The sequence below is a fragment of the Falco peregrinus genome, chromosome 2 (assembly GCF_023634155.1).
Source record: "Falco peregrinus isolate bFalPer1 chromosome 2, bFalPer1.pri, whole genome shotgun sequence".
Lineage (NCBI taxonomy): Eukaryota > Metazoa > Chordata > Aves > Falconiformes > Falconidae > Falco > Falco peregrinus.
In genome coordinates this window covers 119,952,516-119,968,530 of record NC_073722.1, presented here as the reverse complement: position 1 = coordinate 119,968,530, position 16,015 = coordinate 119,952,516, and the positions used below count along the sequence as shown (strand labels likewise).

The 16,015-nt window shown below is 46.3% G+C and overlaps 1 protein-coding gene across 5 annotated transcripts in view; it reads left to right on the top strand.

The window, feature by feature from the left end:
• Positions 1-16,015, top strand: part of TMEM104 (transmembrane protein 104) — a 42,908-nt gene that overhangs the window by 7,188 nt on the left and 19,705 nt on the right. For 4 of the 5 annotated variants that reach the window (XM_055794356.1, XM_055794353.1, XM_055794355.1 and 1 more), the window contains 2 exons: positions 4,339-4,438; positions 5,237-5,345. In XM_055794356.1, coding sequence (XP_055650331.1) covers positions 4,339-4,438; positions 5,237-5,345 — 209 coding nt within the window. The remainder of the gene's footprint in view (positions 1-4,338; positions 4,439-5,236; positions 5,346-16,015) is intronic. The other variant, XM_055794357.1, reaches the window with a different exon arrangement.

Here is a 16,015-nt window from a genome sequence, read left to right as displayed (position 1 = left end):
GTTTGCATCCTGAGTTTGTGATGATTCCACCCCAAAGTGTTGTTCCTTCTCTCTGTGTACTGTATTCATCTCCCTGTGTGGTGTTTCTACGAAGTGGATTATTTATGGACTGAGTGGGCCAGAACCTGCAAGGAGGGGAAGGTGCTGTGGTGGTGGTAGTGGAACTAGCCAAAATACTGCAGGTTATAGGCCCAGTTTCTTGAAACAGGCGAGTGTAAGTCAGTGCCTCTTCTGACTGCCCTCAACCTGACTCTGAACTGCATCTATCCTTTGTGATCTCTGCTGTCTAAAGGAGTAGAGCCCAGCTGTCGTGTTTGCCAGTTCCATCTTGGCTGTAGCATTTGAGAATGAGACTTTTTGGCTTCCCTGAACCCCATCAGTATCGGTCTGAAGGGAAGAGCTACTTCTGGGGAGAGCTGTTGCAAATTGCATGTATCTGGATAGTCACCAAGAGAGCTGCTGGGGCGTGAACTGCTGAGAGAGTCCCTGGTGTGCGTATGATTGGCAGCTGTCTTGTCTTTTTGCTTTTAAATGTCTCTTGTATGCCAGGGAACAAACTTGTAACTGTACTGCAGTAAAGCCATATCCATTGCTGCATGTGATAGAAATGCAAACTACAATGTTAGGTATCCTGAGTAAAACAGTACACTTTAACTGCTGTGCTGGGCCAGAAAATCATCAGACACAATGGTTGTGCAGTTTGGAGCCTGTCAGGCCCCATTTCTTGTGGAAAGCGACATTTTCTCTTGCTCACTGGCCACCTTACAAAGATGTGATGGGCTGGTTTTTTCCACTACCATTACATCACTTCATGCCAGTGTAAGACTGTTGCCTCTGAAGGACAGCTGGGCTTAAGGAGTGAAGATTCTTTGAACTATATTTCTAATTTTGAAGCCCAATTGAAAAAAAACCTTTTTAATTTCCCTGCATGCCTCTTCTGGGCCTTTGTAGATTTAAATCACTTAAGACTATCAAAATAATCCACCTTGGATCAGGCTGCCACTTTTCTGGTCAGAGAAGAGGAGAGGTGACTTGAGTGCAAGTTGGGGACTCAGAATCTCCTTGTTCCAAGTCTTGCCTGTAGCACTGGGTTGCTCTGTCTTTAGGCAGGTTTTCTTGCTTGTATGCTTTGTCATCTGAAAAGCACTGCGAACGCTTCCTCATCTGTCATCCTCTGGGAAGTAATATTTGGGAAGTGCTTTGAGAAGCACCGTGTAACAGCGTAGCAGTATTGCTGATGATTCAGCTGTAGAGGCCAGTTTGGCCACAGGAGGGGTGCAGGGTCACAGGAGGCAAGAGTGCTCTCTCCCGTAAGCAAGTTCTGGAAGGCCCCAGCTGTGCTGTGCTTCACAGGAGCTGGTAAGGGCCCCCCAGGTGCCTGGGGCTGCTGCCCTTGGGCCACTCCACCTTGGTGGTAGCAAGGGCTGGGCCAGCACACTCTGCCTGCCCTGCTGTGCGCTCCCGGCAAAGGCAAGGACTGCTCTGTCCTGGCAGTCCTAATCCTGCTTCTTAACATGGCTTTAGCCAGAGCTATCTGATTTCTGTGTTAGAGATCCTCCCCAGGACCTACTCCATGCAAAGGGATGAATCCCTCTGTGGGAAGGCAGCTGGAGCAGCTGCAGGTCATAGCTTGAAACCACTTGTGACTTCCAGATGGGGTGAGATACACGCAGCAAAGGGGCTGGGGCAGCTGTAACTCGTTTGCTGCTTTCCCTTCTGTGCTCAGCGGTGAGGCTCTACCCCTGTACTGTTGCTGAGTCTTAGTTCTGAAACACTGTCTGGTCTGCTGAGCAGCTGCAGAGAAGAGACAAGCGGAGTGCCTCCCTCTGCAGAGCGTTGCTGAGGGGCTTCCTTCCGACAGTTGCACAGAAAGGCCTTCAGTTAGGGCAGTTGCTCAGTGACCAGTTGGTGCTGCCTAGTGCTGAGAAACTTGGCCACACTTGGGAAGTCCCAGCTCCAAGCACCAACTTCTGGTGGGTTCACAGCTACCAACTGTCTGGGTAGGTTTTTGCTTACAGTGTACAAAGCATGGATCCAAACCCAAGGTGTCTGAGGGCGTTACAGCCTTCAGAGGTAAGGCTGGTGAGAGCTTTGCAATAGTTCTCAAAGCCTCCGATTTCTAGCAAGTTCTCTGTTCCTTTTGACTGATTTTTATTTTCAGCAATCTGACAGGAGTTGAATCTGCAGTCCTGGGAGGTAAGCTGGGGATAAATCTCCATTTCAGACTGTCTACTTTCTTAAAGGGAGCTGACTTAGGTTTAGGCTGTGAAGGGCCTGTGTGCTCTTTTAAAAGTGCTGGCTCTGAAGCACTGCTTTTTATTTATTTATTTTGCAATGTTGGGTGCTTTCTTCTGGGACTGAGCAGTCATTTATTGCAATAATGGATTCTAGGCACATCTATCATGCTGTTTCCCCACAGGAAGTCATTGATTTTTTTTCCCCCCCCTGTTTTGTGTCCAGTAATGAAAGTATTGATTAGGGAGGGTCAGCAGCAGTTTATAAAAGAACTGATGCTAAAGTCTTCCTGTCTTCGGGAGGATGGGTTTGGGAGAGGACTGTTACCTGGGCTTCCCACAGACAGAGAAATCTGCACTGAAATGGGGATGTAGTGTGTGCTGGTGGGTACCTGGTGGTGCTGCTGTAGCTTAGCTGGTCATGTTGGCCTTATTTTGGGGGTGGGGTGCAGCTGAGGCCCAAGACCAGTAGCAGACCCCAAAACAGAATCTAGATCTGGGTCTGTGTAGTCCTGTGCTTAGTGTGTCTTGCAGCTTCTGTCCTATGCCAGATATCTGTTACAATAACCTTCAACCTTTCTTAATGGGAAATTGGAGAAGACTAATAGGTAGTTTGCCATCGTCAGAACAATGCAGAGACTCCTTAACCATCTTAAATCTTTCACAGAGGAAGAAAACAAGGGGGGAACTATATGAAGTGATCTGACAGTTCTTGCAAGGTCTCAGTTTGTTAGACAAACCCAGGAACAACTCTGGGAGTACTGGCTTAGTTTGCTGCTTTCCAGAAGTAAGGAAGATTCCTTGCTGCTTTCCCAATACAGGCCTTTTGTTTAGGAATATTTTATGCTAAGTAGGCTCAGCATATTGAACAATTTATTTAAACGAAGGAGAATGCCTATTAATGTTTTGTGACATCCAGAGATCCAGTGCCATCCAGTATGATGGCAAAACGTGGTAAAACTCTGGGGCATCCAAGCACTGTAGCAATATTAGACTGCATTCCTGCAGTGATGCTGTCCTTGTTTGATAGTTGTCATGTGTGAAGCTTGGAGAGGTGAACTGATTTACTGCAGCTGTATTGTGATGCCACCTGATGCTTAATCCTAACTTGAAAGTATGGGCAGGTTCCTTGAACTGTTTTGCTTCAGCTTCCTAAATGAAACAAATCTGAGGCTTTTTTTTTTCTTGTAGCTCACCTGTCTCTGAACTAAAATATGTTCAGCTTTTCCTCAGTGAGATTTATACTGACAAGTTCGGAAGAAGAGAATCTTGGGGTGTCATTGAGCATTTTTTTTTCTCTCTGCAGTTTTTAGCTGTCCACAGCAGTGTTGTCTTGTGCCCCAGTAAGGCTATTCTATGCACCCAAGTAACTTGTGTAAGATGTTTTTAATAAGTGAAGGCAGGGCAAGCTTTAAAAAGCAAAAAATACCAACAAAAAAAACCCACCCAAAAAGCCAGAATGGGGCAGAAACAGCATGCATGTGGCAGTAGGGTAAAAGAGTTGCAGAAACAGTTTAAAGCTTTGCAGGTTTGAACTTGGCTCGAGTTGCTGACAGTAAGGGATCTCCCAAAGTAGTTCCATTTTCAGCCTTGTGGAACCTGAGCTCTGCAGGGCAAAATCCCTCATGTTAATAAGGTCCTGCAGGTTTGCAAGCAGAGGGTTTGGAATCGGCAGAGACTTAAAAACATTTCTCTTCATTTCGCCGTTTGTCAGGCTGCACTCAGACCAAGTCTGTGAGCATCAGCTAGGTGTTTGCCTGTGGCTGTTTCAAGTTGACACCTTCATCTGGCAGATGACTTATGTGAGACCTGTTGGTCTTGACCAGCAACTGGATGACAGGCTTGGACTTGGGGGCCTGGTGTCAGGGCCAGATATTGAAGGAAGCAGAGTTTAGCTCTGGGGCACCTCATGTCCTGTCAGTTCCTGTGCTGCGGCTAAGTTCCTTCAGTTGTTGCTGTGACCCTTGGGTGGAGTTTGCTGCAGAAGGTAGTAAACTATGGAGGAAAATGCTGGTGATTTATTTTTAAGACCTTGAAAATTTTTTATGTACTTGCAAGTGCAGAGTTTGATTCCCTGTGTACTCTGCTGTCTCTTTTCCTGCAGTGGGTGTCAACCTCTTCTATTTCTGCATAATCATCTACCTCTACGGAGACCTGGCAATCTACGCAGCAGCTGTACCGGTCTCTCTCATGCAAGTGACCTGGTAAGTGCGCTTACTGCTGTGGGATTGTGTACTGACAGAGAAGAGAACAGGCTTTTGGGTTTGATGGGGTGATAAGGCTGACCAGGATTAGCTCTACTTTCTGAACAACAGAGTGGAGAAGTGACTCAAGGATAGCTCATCGCTTGTGGGTGGTAAGGTGAAGTTGGTTTATATTCCCCACCCGAGTGCCTGCTGCCTGCCTGGAAAGTAGCCTGACCTGATTTCAGATGAGTCCTCAGGTGTGAAGAACTTGCAGCTTCAGTGGTTGCAGACACAGGACTTGTTGCTTAATAGCTTGACTGCACACAGAGTATTGCAATATTTTAGCTTTTCTGTTTCTTTGGGTAAGAGCTGAGAGGTGTGATGCTTACCAAGCTTATAACCAGTGAGTGGTGACACTGTGTGGCCTTAGGTCTGGACTGAGAGCAGTCTCTTTCTCAAAGGAACAGATAATGAAGCAGTTTGATTTGATCAAATCTGGACTGGGCTGGATTTGGTCTCATGACTTGGAAATGGAAAATCTCAGTGATCCATATATGACCTAAACTTGCTAGCTTGATGACCAAATGTCCAAACTTGCAAGTACTGCAGGCAGTCCAAGAATTTGCCTGTATGTGTGGTACTCAGTGACTTGTTCTGTTACACAGTCCAGAAAATATAAGGATGGAGGATGTTCAGGGAGGGAGAGGAGGAATGGATACTTCAGGTCTCTGATCATTCTTTTTCCTTGCATGCAGGAGAGGGGAAGACCTCTGGTAGGAGTTAATTACTGCCTTTTGTTTCTCACTCCTTTCCCAGTAGTGCCACTGGCAACCATTCTTGCAGTGTTGGAGATGGCACAAAGTATAACGACACAGACAAGTGCTGGGGGCCAATTCGACGGATTGATGCTTACAGACTGTATCTGGTGAGTTTGTGAAACTGGGCTGACAGTTATTACCATTTAAACTTTGCTTCTAGTGAATAGAGATTTTTTTTTCCTGTAGGGATGATGTGGCTCAAGTGAACAACAGAGGTGTGAAGCTTTTGGTTCAGTCTGACCTTTTTGGCCAAATACCCCCCTCTATTCTTGGTGACATGGCTGTGCATTAATTTGGTGGCCATTGGAACGATCCTTATGATTTTGAGTTTAAGTAGAGTTCTGTCCTTGTTGTGTAGTTTTATATTGCTTAAGCAGGTGATATGTCCGTGCCAAAGGGTGGGTTTTTTTTCAGTATTTGGCTGAGTAATTGTTGCTTTGAGGTAATTGTCAATATACTGGAGTATACTAAGCTCTCTTGACTGCATTCTTTATGTGACTAAAATTGTTCATGCTGCAGGAGAATCTGCTTTTTGAGAGATGATAGAAACAGTCCCCTTAAACATTATCCAGTGCTATATGCTGCTTTAGTAATAGCTTTGTCTAGTTTAGGGTTGTCTATTGCATCTATTACTGTGCTGTGGTGCTGCTGTGAAATGAAGGTTTTTCCCAAAGGATGATGAATGCTGCTTCTCTTGAGCTTGGGGAGAATTCAGCACTTGTACTTGGAGACAGATGTCAGCAGGGCAAAATGAGAAGAGGGAGGTATGCAAGTGCTGCATAGTGTGGCTTCTGTTAAGGGTCCCAGTGAAACTTAAGAAAAAAGAGTGAAGGTGGCTGTGTGTGTGTGTAGAGGACGCGGGGGTAAAGACTGTTTGAAGCAATTTTGCAGTTAGTACACTTTGGACATGCACTGGCTCACATCCCTGAGCGCACTTGTTCCAGCATTATTGCAAAAGTAAGAGCTGGGCCTCAAAAATATTAGTGAATGTCAAAGCCTAGTTAATTATTTAAGAGAAATATTGCTTTATTAAGTTGTGTCTTGGTCTGTTTCTTTAAAACTTCCAGAAGATTGAAGATTTCCTTCCTGAATTTCAATAACTCTCCCTGACCCAGCAGAAGGAGCTAGTCAGAAAAGGCAGACATGCATTAATTACTGCCTCCATCTCTCGGATATTATGTCTATAATTCATGAAGATAATTGTTGTTAAGGCTTGAAAAATTAAAAAAATTAAGACTGTGTAAGCATTAGACTTGCCGTCTGTGTACATAACTCAGAGGAGCTTTTCCCTCTGCTTGTCTCCTCTTGCGGATTTGGAGAATAAATATCTGCAAAGTCTTTGGTAGTGGTTAATCCTTCTCTGCTCAGTAATTGAGATGAGGGTTTTGGTGCTTTCCTCTGCTCCCCCTTAGAAGTAGGGAGGGGTTGTTTGTGGGAGAACATACCAGTCTGTAGCGGGTTACTGGAGTGGGGCAGTTCCCACAATCACTATTTTCAGGAGGCTGCTGGGTGTCAGCATTACCTCCAAGTTGGGGTTTTCTGTTAAGGTCTCTAGTGCTTCTTACTGGGTGAGTATGGGAGTAAACTGGTACTTGTTCTACCTCCAGCTCTGCTGGTCCCACTCCCTGCTTGACTTGTGTGGGTTTTATTCTCCAGAAAACAATGATGATGACAGTTTCCCTAGAGAGGGATGAGAGATATAATTATTTATAAAATGTTCAGACCACAGTACTGATGCTGTCTTCAAGTTTGGGCTGCCTCTGAAGTGACTGCGCTGGTTAATATTTTTTCCCCTGCTGTCCTGTTTGCAGGGACTAGTGACCAGTAGTAGCTCTTAAACTCTCTGAGAAACCTGGGGATGGGAGGGCAGCCGTAAGAAGTTGCTTTTTGATAAATTTATCAATATTATCAATAAAAATACCAATTTTTTAAAAAATTTGGTAGCAAAACGCTGTAACTATCCCTGCAAATTTTGTCCAAGCTTCTTGTGCAATAGAAGTGGAGTCTTGAACATGCAAGAAAAGCAGAACCCAGCCTGTCTGAAGGGGAAAAGGAAGCATGAAAGTGAGGAGCGGTGAGATTCATCAAGAGCATAGCTATTCTCTAGTTCCCCAGGGGATCATACGCATAAAGCGCTTGCTCTGTTTTCTTGACTTTTCCTTTTTTTAGAATTCTTGCTTGTTGGAATAATTCAGATTCCATGTTTCAGTGGACAAACAAGGTCTCTTTTTGCAGGCTAAGTTCCCCTGTGGCAAGGGGACAGATGGACACTGTGATCCCAAAAGAAAGCAGCCGAGTTTTTGGATCAGCCCTTTTGTCCTAGATGCCTGCCTCTAGTTTTCTCAGCTCTTCTTAGTACTGTATGTAGGTTTAAGTGACTTTTAGGAGCAAGATGGGTGGATGTAACTGGAACCTCTTTCTAGTTCCAGTGAACCAGGTCTCTGGATGTAGTGTTCTTTTTTTCAGTCTGTGCATGACCCCGCAGAGAGCCTTTTTTGGACTACCAGGAGAAATAATCTATTTGAGGTTTTCTGGGAAAATGGTGCCAATGGGAGCTCTCTTGTGCCAAGTACCACTAGTCTGCCAAAGATCTGTGCTGCCTTCCTCCTGTCAACTCTTTCTCTCCCAATGCTATGTCGTCTTTTCAGCAAAACCCATTTCAAACATTGACTCTTCGAGCTGGGGATGGAAAAGGGAATAATGACTGATGTAGAAATCCTATTTCATGCTTTATTGTCCAGAAAGGCCTCTGGAAGCTGTCTCTGCTCAGATCATTGTGAATGGAAGCTGAAAACTATGTACATAATGAGAATATTTAGACAGATTAAATTCTTCTCTTGAGACTTGCTTGTCTGTGCAGCATCTTTATTGCTATTCCAGAATTTCACACCTAAGTGTGACTGCAGTCTTCAGAGACCACTAGGCCCCTATTAACCTTTGTCTGAACAAATGGCTATCTTGCTTCTTGTTTGTAAATTGCCTTGGAAAATAAAGGCTTGCAAAACAAATAAGTGAAGGCAAGTGCAGCACATACCACAATAGACTTTTACTCCTGTCCCATCACTTGCTGCTAATATTTGCCTCCTCTTTGGGACCATAGGAGTCCCAGGAGGTTTAAGAGGTGAGTCTTGCTGTGCTCACGCCTGTTGAGGGCAAGATCACGCAAGACACGTTGGCTGGGGGAAAGGCATGTGTTAGATGGCCCAGTGACCTTGTTGAAGGCAAGCACTGATTACAGTTAAAGCAGATCGATGGCTTTCTATCTTTGCTTCAGATCCATCACCATGCTGTCATGTCCTCGACAGCTGAAGTGACTCCTGAGTCCCTTGGCTGTCTGGATGGCAGTGCTAAGGACAGGGTTGAGTTCTCTGTGCTGAATGCACACTTCAGTACAGTCGCTTTATCATGCTTTCTGTAAGGTCAGCTGGGTATCTTCTGTGTAAGCTGCAGGGAAGGGGCAGCGGATTTAAGTTTCAGATCTTTCATCTTAATACTTTCTTGTCTTTTTCTTCCAGTGATGTAAGAATGTGACATGATAGTCCCTGTTTCTAGAAAGCAGATACTGAGATAAATAAGAGATTAAATCCTGGGGATCAGCAGCCATTCAGTGTGTCTGATCCAAAATACATTCATGACCTGGCAAACGGCGCTTCTCTTCTGCACCAGGGCAGACATTGTAGCTGAAACCTCTACTCTCTTCTCAGCCCTCCTCTTCTGGCAGTTCGGGGCATCGTATCTTCCCATGATGGAAAGGAAATGGCTTAAATTCTCAGGGGGAATCGTATGCCTTTCAGAAGGGGCACTGGCACAGGTACTTCTGGTAGCCTGGCTCGGTAGCGCGTCAAAGCTACCAGGTGCATCTGTTCTGTCTGAGTCTCTGTTGGTTTTTTAGCTGATTGGGAAAGGGACGCGGCATCCACTTTTGCCGGTTCACAGATGCTGCAGTATCGTAGGCAGCCCAGCGGGTGCAGGCCGAGCGAAGATGGGAGCGCAGATGGTTTAATGGAGATTATCCCAGTTGGAAACGTGCTTGTGCAGTGAATAAAATGAGCGGGCTTGCAGGCGCTTACTGTCCCTCTTCAGGAGGGGACAATGTCACCCCAGCCTGACACTCTGATCAGAATACCCAGCAACCAGAGCGGGGCTGGGCTGCAGCTGCGGGAGGCTGTGCAGGGGGGTGAGGAGGTAGTCTGAGGACATGTACAATTGCTCAGTGCCAGCAGAACTTAATCGGCAAATGCAAAGGCTGAACCCATAAGTGTTGGTGTAGATCCTGTCTGCCTCGGTGCGGTGCTGCCTTCCTGGCCCTCTCCGGCTGTAGGCTGGAGCGCTGTGCTTTGTGCCGCTAGCGTATGTGCTCTGCCTCCCTCCTCAGCATTTCTCCTTCCTGACTGTGCCGCGTGTGTGTGTGCGCAGCCCCTGCTCTGGGTAAAAGTGTCTGACTCTTACTGTCAAAACGGATCTTTCCAGATACATGTGCCTGTGCTAGGGCAGTTTTACCAGCTTGTTCGGTGCCTGAGACTCTTGTGGCCTCTCTGTCCGTGGTTGCCTTTTGGCCTCCGTGGGCTTGCTTTGTGGGTTTTGGTTTTATTTCTTACCCCCCGGCAGTGATATGAGGGGAGCCCTCATGGCAGTTCTTGAACATCCATGCTTGATCTAAGCTGTCTCTTGCCAACTGGGAGCTGGAGAGACAGAGCTGGAGCAGCGCTGCAAGCAGAGTGCTTCTTCCAAGGACACCTGGGCTTGCTCCGCTTGTTCCCTTTGCAGCAAGTGCTTTTCCTCTACCCTGCCTTCCTCAGCTGTGCCCTGCAGCAGCATCCGGTAATAAATGGGTCACAGCTGCTGTCTCCTGGATATTCTTACAGGTCTCGGTGTCTAGAGACCTTGAGAACCAGTAGTGGGGATGGTAGCTGCTTCAGTGGCAGGTGTCTGGAGCAGGGAGGGCTGATTTCACAGCACATCAATCAGAAAGGTTTGGGGTGCTTGCCTTGGCCTCCCAGAGTGAGCCAGGGGAAAGGAAGAAAAACTGGTGCAAGTTTACCCTGCTGGTGTGAAGCAATCATCTTGTTTAAATAAATTGCTTAAACTGTAGCATTGTTATGGTCCAGGTTACCCCAGCTTACAGTAAGGATGCAGCAGGACTTGGGCACTATTAGCATGTACCCTACATATCCTATGAGAAGTTATTCATGGCAAGACCTTCTTGCCAAAGATATTGCATTATATTCCTTACCTCAAATGCTCTGATGTGTTTTATTATGATACTGATGTGGAAACAGATGTATAACAAAGGCAGCTGCTACTTCTGTGCATAGATGCAGTTCTGAAAGCCTTCAAAATAAGGAAAAACCTCTCACGAGTCCAGATTATTATGCCATTTCTGTATGTACAGGCACCTGAATTTTGAGCTATTGCTGTCACAGCAGAGGAATTAGTACTGCATTAAGCATAAATATCAGTAGCCCTAACTGTTACAGGTGCCTCTGAAATACAGCTTTTCTTGGCTAAAAGCCCTGTCTCAGAGGCTGATTGGAGTGTTCTTACGCCTCTCATCTAGTCAGCTTCCAAAAAGTAAGGTCAGTTAAGCTGCTGCTCTGCTCTAGAGTGGCTGAAGAAGGACAGGAGCCAAGTTTGTTGGAAATAAATGGTGTCTGGACGTGGGATGGGAAGACAATTCTCATCTTTTTTTTTTTATGTGAAACTAATAAGGTTGAAATTGTTATACAGCCTTGTTAATACGGCATAAATCCTGCCTCCTTCATCCTGGTCTATTCTTCTGTGAGCTTGTCAATAAATTCTTTCAATTGCTTACTCATCATATGCCTGTGACAGATAAACTAGCTCTTTCAGAGTTTCCCACACCCCTTGTATTTCCTAATGCAAAGGGAACTTCAGATAATGATTGGCCTTGTATATAAGAGGTTTTTCCTGACCTGGCAGGAGGAGAGGCAGATGAGTGCAGTGTTGTGAAAGCAGAATATAAACTTCTTGTACTAGTGACCTAAGAGCTGGAGTTCAGCTTCTGATGTGTGATTTTTCTTGCTTTCCTTGTAACTGATGCATTTTGAGTGAAAAACATCTGCCAGAAGGCAAGCCTCCCTGCTGCTAGGGCTGGGCAGGAGAGTCAGCCTTTGGTACGATGGGAAAGCAACTGCAAGACCGTGGATTGAAGCAACAAACTTTAAAGGATTAGCTTGTCTCTTTTCTCTGGAAAATCAATAGTGCAGGGGACTGGAATGTGTTTTCTGCACAGAGCTGTCTGTTCATTTCACAATAACTGTTTTTTTCCTTAAGTGGAGCTTGGGTTACTCTGTCACTGGGATGCTGAGATTTTCCAAAGGGTCAGTCCTTCCTCTCTGCCATCTCCAGCTGGCTCGTGATGACTCTGTGGAAGGGAACTGAGGAAAGGAATAGGAAAGGAGCTGCTACCAGCCCTTAAGAGAAGCAAAAGGTAGCTGATGTGTTGGGCAGAGGCCATCGGTGAGTTCAGATGCACTTGGCCAAAGAAGAATGTCCTGCATGCTTTAGTGCTTGGTTTGGCTTAGGTGATGGTGGGTGATGAGCATGAACCTTGGAAGCAAGCCAGCTAAAACAAATTGGGCAAAGGAGTGACCCAAGATATATCTCTGTTTGCTTTTGTGCGCTTTTCTGAAGTTATGAACTCACACCAGTGGTGTTTACCGGGCTCAGACTACAGCCCCTGCTGCCCAGCAGGGCTGAGGGGTCATGCTGCTGCTTTTCCTAAATACAGCTGTCCTTTAGAATAAGCTCACTTGGGCAGCAAGTTGACCAAAGCTGACACTGTTCTCTCTTGCTGTTGGAGACCAGGCTTTCCCAAACAGGGCAGGTGTCAGAACAGATCCCTCTTTGTGATCCCCTGTGCGCTACGCCAAGTTGTAAAGGTTTAAAAAGGTCTTTTTAAAACTCCTTTTTTGGACTAGACTGTTCAGGCAGACTCACAGATCTTTCATTTTTGGAACGCTTGTAGGAAATAAGTAATAAATGCATTTCCCCTGTGTGCAGTGTTTTGTACAGTGGTAGTGACAGCATCTAGAAAGCAGAGTTGGAGAAGACCTGTTAAGTCAGATAAGCACTCCTCTGGGAGATGCAATACAAGCTTTTTTCTCAACAGCATATTTTCCAGTATTTTGTTCAGTGCTTTAACATGTTTGGTTTTTATGGTTTGGGTGTTGTGGTTTTTTTTTTTTTTTGAAAGAGGTCTGACCTTGCTGCCTGCCTGATTCACATCAGTGTTTTCATCAAGTAAGGCCAGCAGTCTTGATCTCTCCTCCCCTGAAATTATCCTTAATTCCTTAATAAACAGGTAGAAAGCACTGGGGTTGCAGAACCGTTTGGAGTGGTGTAACTGCCTATTACCAGGGGCTGTGGAGGAAAGAGCTCTGGACAGACTGGTATCTCTTTATACCCCTAAATAAGTCTGCAACTTCTTAACATCCTCCTAAATTGCGCTTTATGTCTGGGTGATATCACTGATGCTCTTGTCCAAAAATGTGGATTTTGGGACTACATCAGCAAATCCCACACGTGTCTCATGCTTCTGTAAGCAGGACTATAAATACAAATAATGCAGCTGGGATTTATCTTGTAAGTTGAAGTCGGTATAATGCTTTTGGGCAGAGCTGATCTCTGAAGCCTGTTGCGCCAGTTTGGTGTGCACTGTACTGGGAAGACAAAAAAGGAGGCTTGAAGCAAGCAGGGCTCCCTGCTAGCCCCAGGCAACAAGGCTTTATCTCATGCTTTTGTGCTGTTGCAAAGTAGTTAGTGTGGGACGATTCCTTTCCCTTCAAGCAACTCCTGCCTGACACAGTGAATGGGATAATGTTAATGTTGTCCCTGAAACTACATTCTCCAGGCACCTGAAGAATCGTGTGAAACTCAACTGAGAAGTTTGTAGGGGAAAAAGAGGAAAAACATTGGCTTATTGGTGGAGGCACTGTTTGTGTTGTGGCAGACGAGGGGTTAGCGGGCTTGAGGAGCAGTCATCCCTGCTGAAGCAGAGTACCTCCTAACCCTGGCATATTGTAGCTTGACATGTTTGCAGAGCCCTCTGTGCATCCATGTCACGAAGGTCCAAGTCTCCCTTGCTTTATGCTGTCAAACCCAGGGGCTTTGGTAGTCAATATAAATACTGTAGTTGCTGATACCCTGCCAGGAGAGGCTGTGAATATGCAGGGATTTTGGGCAGTGTCTGTGTATAATGATTACGCCTTTGTTGGGAGGGAACTCGTTAATCTCTCGTACCACAGTAATAAATTGGGGAGGCGGGGGACGTCTCTTCAAGGTTACACAGTGTCAGGAAGGAGGAAAGTTCCAGTTTCATAGCCCGTGGGAGGTCGAAGCAAGCTGGTGGTGGGGGGTACAGCCAGACCTGGCTCTGCAATTCCTCTGCTGTCCTTCCAAGTATCACAAACCAACCATTCAGCTCTCCTGCATCTATCCACTTTGCTGCTTTCCTTCTGCTTGTTCAGATGCAATTAGGAGATGCAGAATAAGGGGGAGCCAGGGGTCAAGGAGGCGGTAAAGTGATTACAAGATGCTGCAAATGGCTGTGCCATAAATACTCCAATGATGAAAAATTAGATGCCAGTCACCTCAGGGTTGTTGCTGGCCTCCATCTTTCTCTTGTTGTGAAAAATGATAATGGAAGTATATTTGCCCCAGAGAGTGCAAGCTTGCCTCTGGCAGTGGTCGTGCGCACCCCAGGTGTGCCAGGGACTGTGATCCTTGCACCAAATGACTTTCTGAAAACACTTTGTGCCTGGATTTCTTCACTTTAAGAAGAGAAAGAACTGGTTTTCCAGGGTGTTCTTTCCGAAGTGGAAAAGTTCCTGGTGCTTAGAGATGGGCCAGCTCCAGAAGCAGACTGCAGCCCTGAGTCAGGCTGGGGAGAGGAGAACAGCACCCTCTGGTACTGCCTTGCTGCCTGTCCGTGTGTTGCTTCTGCCTTGACCCCTCAGAGCTGTGTGTCGAGGCTGCCCAGTTCCTGGCTGGTCTGTGGTGTTGGATGCCCAGCAAGATCATAGCTTGCAAGGACATCAGCTGGGACAAATACACTTGTTTGCTGGATCGGCGGTCAAAACCAAAAGCTGGTGCTGGACTAAAACCTTTGAAAATTTTCTAGATAGCATTTGGATCTGCTGAAGTCAGTAGCTTTGGGGATACAGGTGCTTCTTTCCATCTCTTGCAGAAGGTCTTCCATTTTGGAAGAAGTGTTGGGAGCACTGTGGCACAGGAACCATGAGAAGCATCCAGCTTAAGGGGTACCATGGGTGCAGGTGGGTGAAATGGCACTTGCTTCACTGGCAGAAACTGAGGTCTTAGTTCTTGGAGGATACCTCCTCCCTGCTAAATGCACTGGGGAGAAAGGTGGGTGAGGGCTCCTTCGTGCCAGCAATATGCTTCGTGTGAGTTATGATGATAAACCTCTGCCAGGTGTCCTGAGAGCAGCACGTTAATTACCGGAGCTGCTGTGGCAGCAGATGCCTGCTGTACTCAAAGTGTAACTGCCCTTGTTTCTTTATCTATAAATATTCCTTGTGGGATGTCTGGCGGTTGCATCCTCCCTCTGTTGTGACTTCCTGACTCTACAGGGGATCTGGAGGTTAAAATCCCTCTTGCCTCTCAACTTCTTTGAGCAGTCCTTGTTCTGTGGCTGGTTTATCTCTTTTCAGCCAACTTTAAGAGCTTCATAATCACTTGCTGCTGATAACTTGCTGCCTATCAGCACAGCCCCTGCTGCAGCCCTGCTTCCAGCCTTGAGAGGCTGTGGATCTTCAGCTTTAATTTTTTTTTCCAGCTCTCTAAAAAGCTCCTTCCTGAACAATCAGACTCCTTTCATGTATTTATATTTGTACTGTCCACTGCAAGGGGTAAAGCTTTACCAACGAAAGCTTGGATTGCCGCCCTCGCTGATGTGCCATCTGGCTCTCTAACTTGAGATATGAGCTCATGCAGGAGAGAAACATGGCCTTGTCACCCTAGTGAAGGGGAGGAGAGATGGCAGAGGGGGCACTGCATTGCACTCGAGACCCTTTTCCCTTGAGATGTTTTAGCTGAAAAGCACTGGAGCCCTGGCATGAGTGACTGCAGTCCGCTGCTGGGTAGCATGGCAGTTGCCACAACTTGACACGGGTGCAGAGGAGCTACCAGAGGCTGCAGGTGGGTGTTGATGGAGCTGCAAGTAGCTCTGAAATGTTATAAAGTTCTTTTCTTTATCTAAGAGTCCCAGACAGGACTGGGGAAAGCACCTTGCATTTAATGTTTCTCTCCAAAGTCAGCCCTCAAAATTCCCTGAGGATATGAATAGGAACACCAGTTCATAAGAAACTGCTCTACTGAAGATGATAGGTCTGGTTCAGGCTTCCAAACAGGGATAAAACCTCTGACCTGTGCCAATGCTGGTAAATGAAGTTTTGCTTTTTGGGTTGGTTTTCCCCCCTCCCAGATGTCTCTTTAGCCACAGTCTAGAGGACAGTACCTGCGGTGGGAACAGGGCAGCCTGGTTCTCCTAACATCTTGTTTGCTCCCTGTACTTGTGCAGTCTGGTTTTGCTGGATTGTTTTGTCTGTTCCCTCTATGCTCATCTGGGTTGTGAAATAGCTCTGAGCTCAGGGACATCTTGCAGAAGCAGAATGGGTGTCAGAATTGCCATTCCTGACAGCGTGTATGAAATGTCTGCTTTTTCCTACCACGCTCAAGGAGACTTTCCTTGTGTCTGAGCACTGAATCAAACAAAGCCTCCGCTGGGAGATGCTCG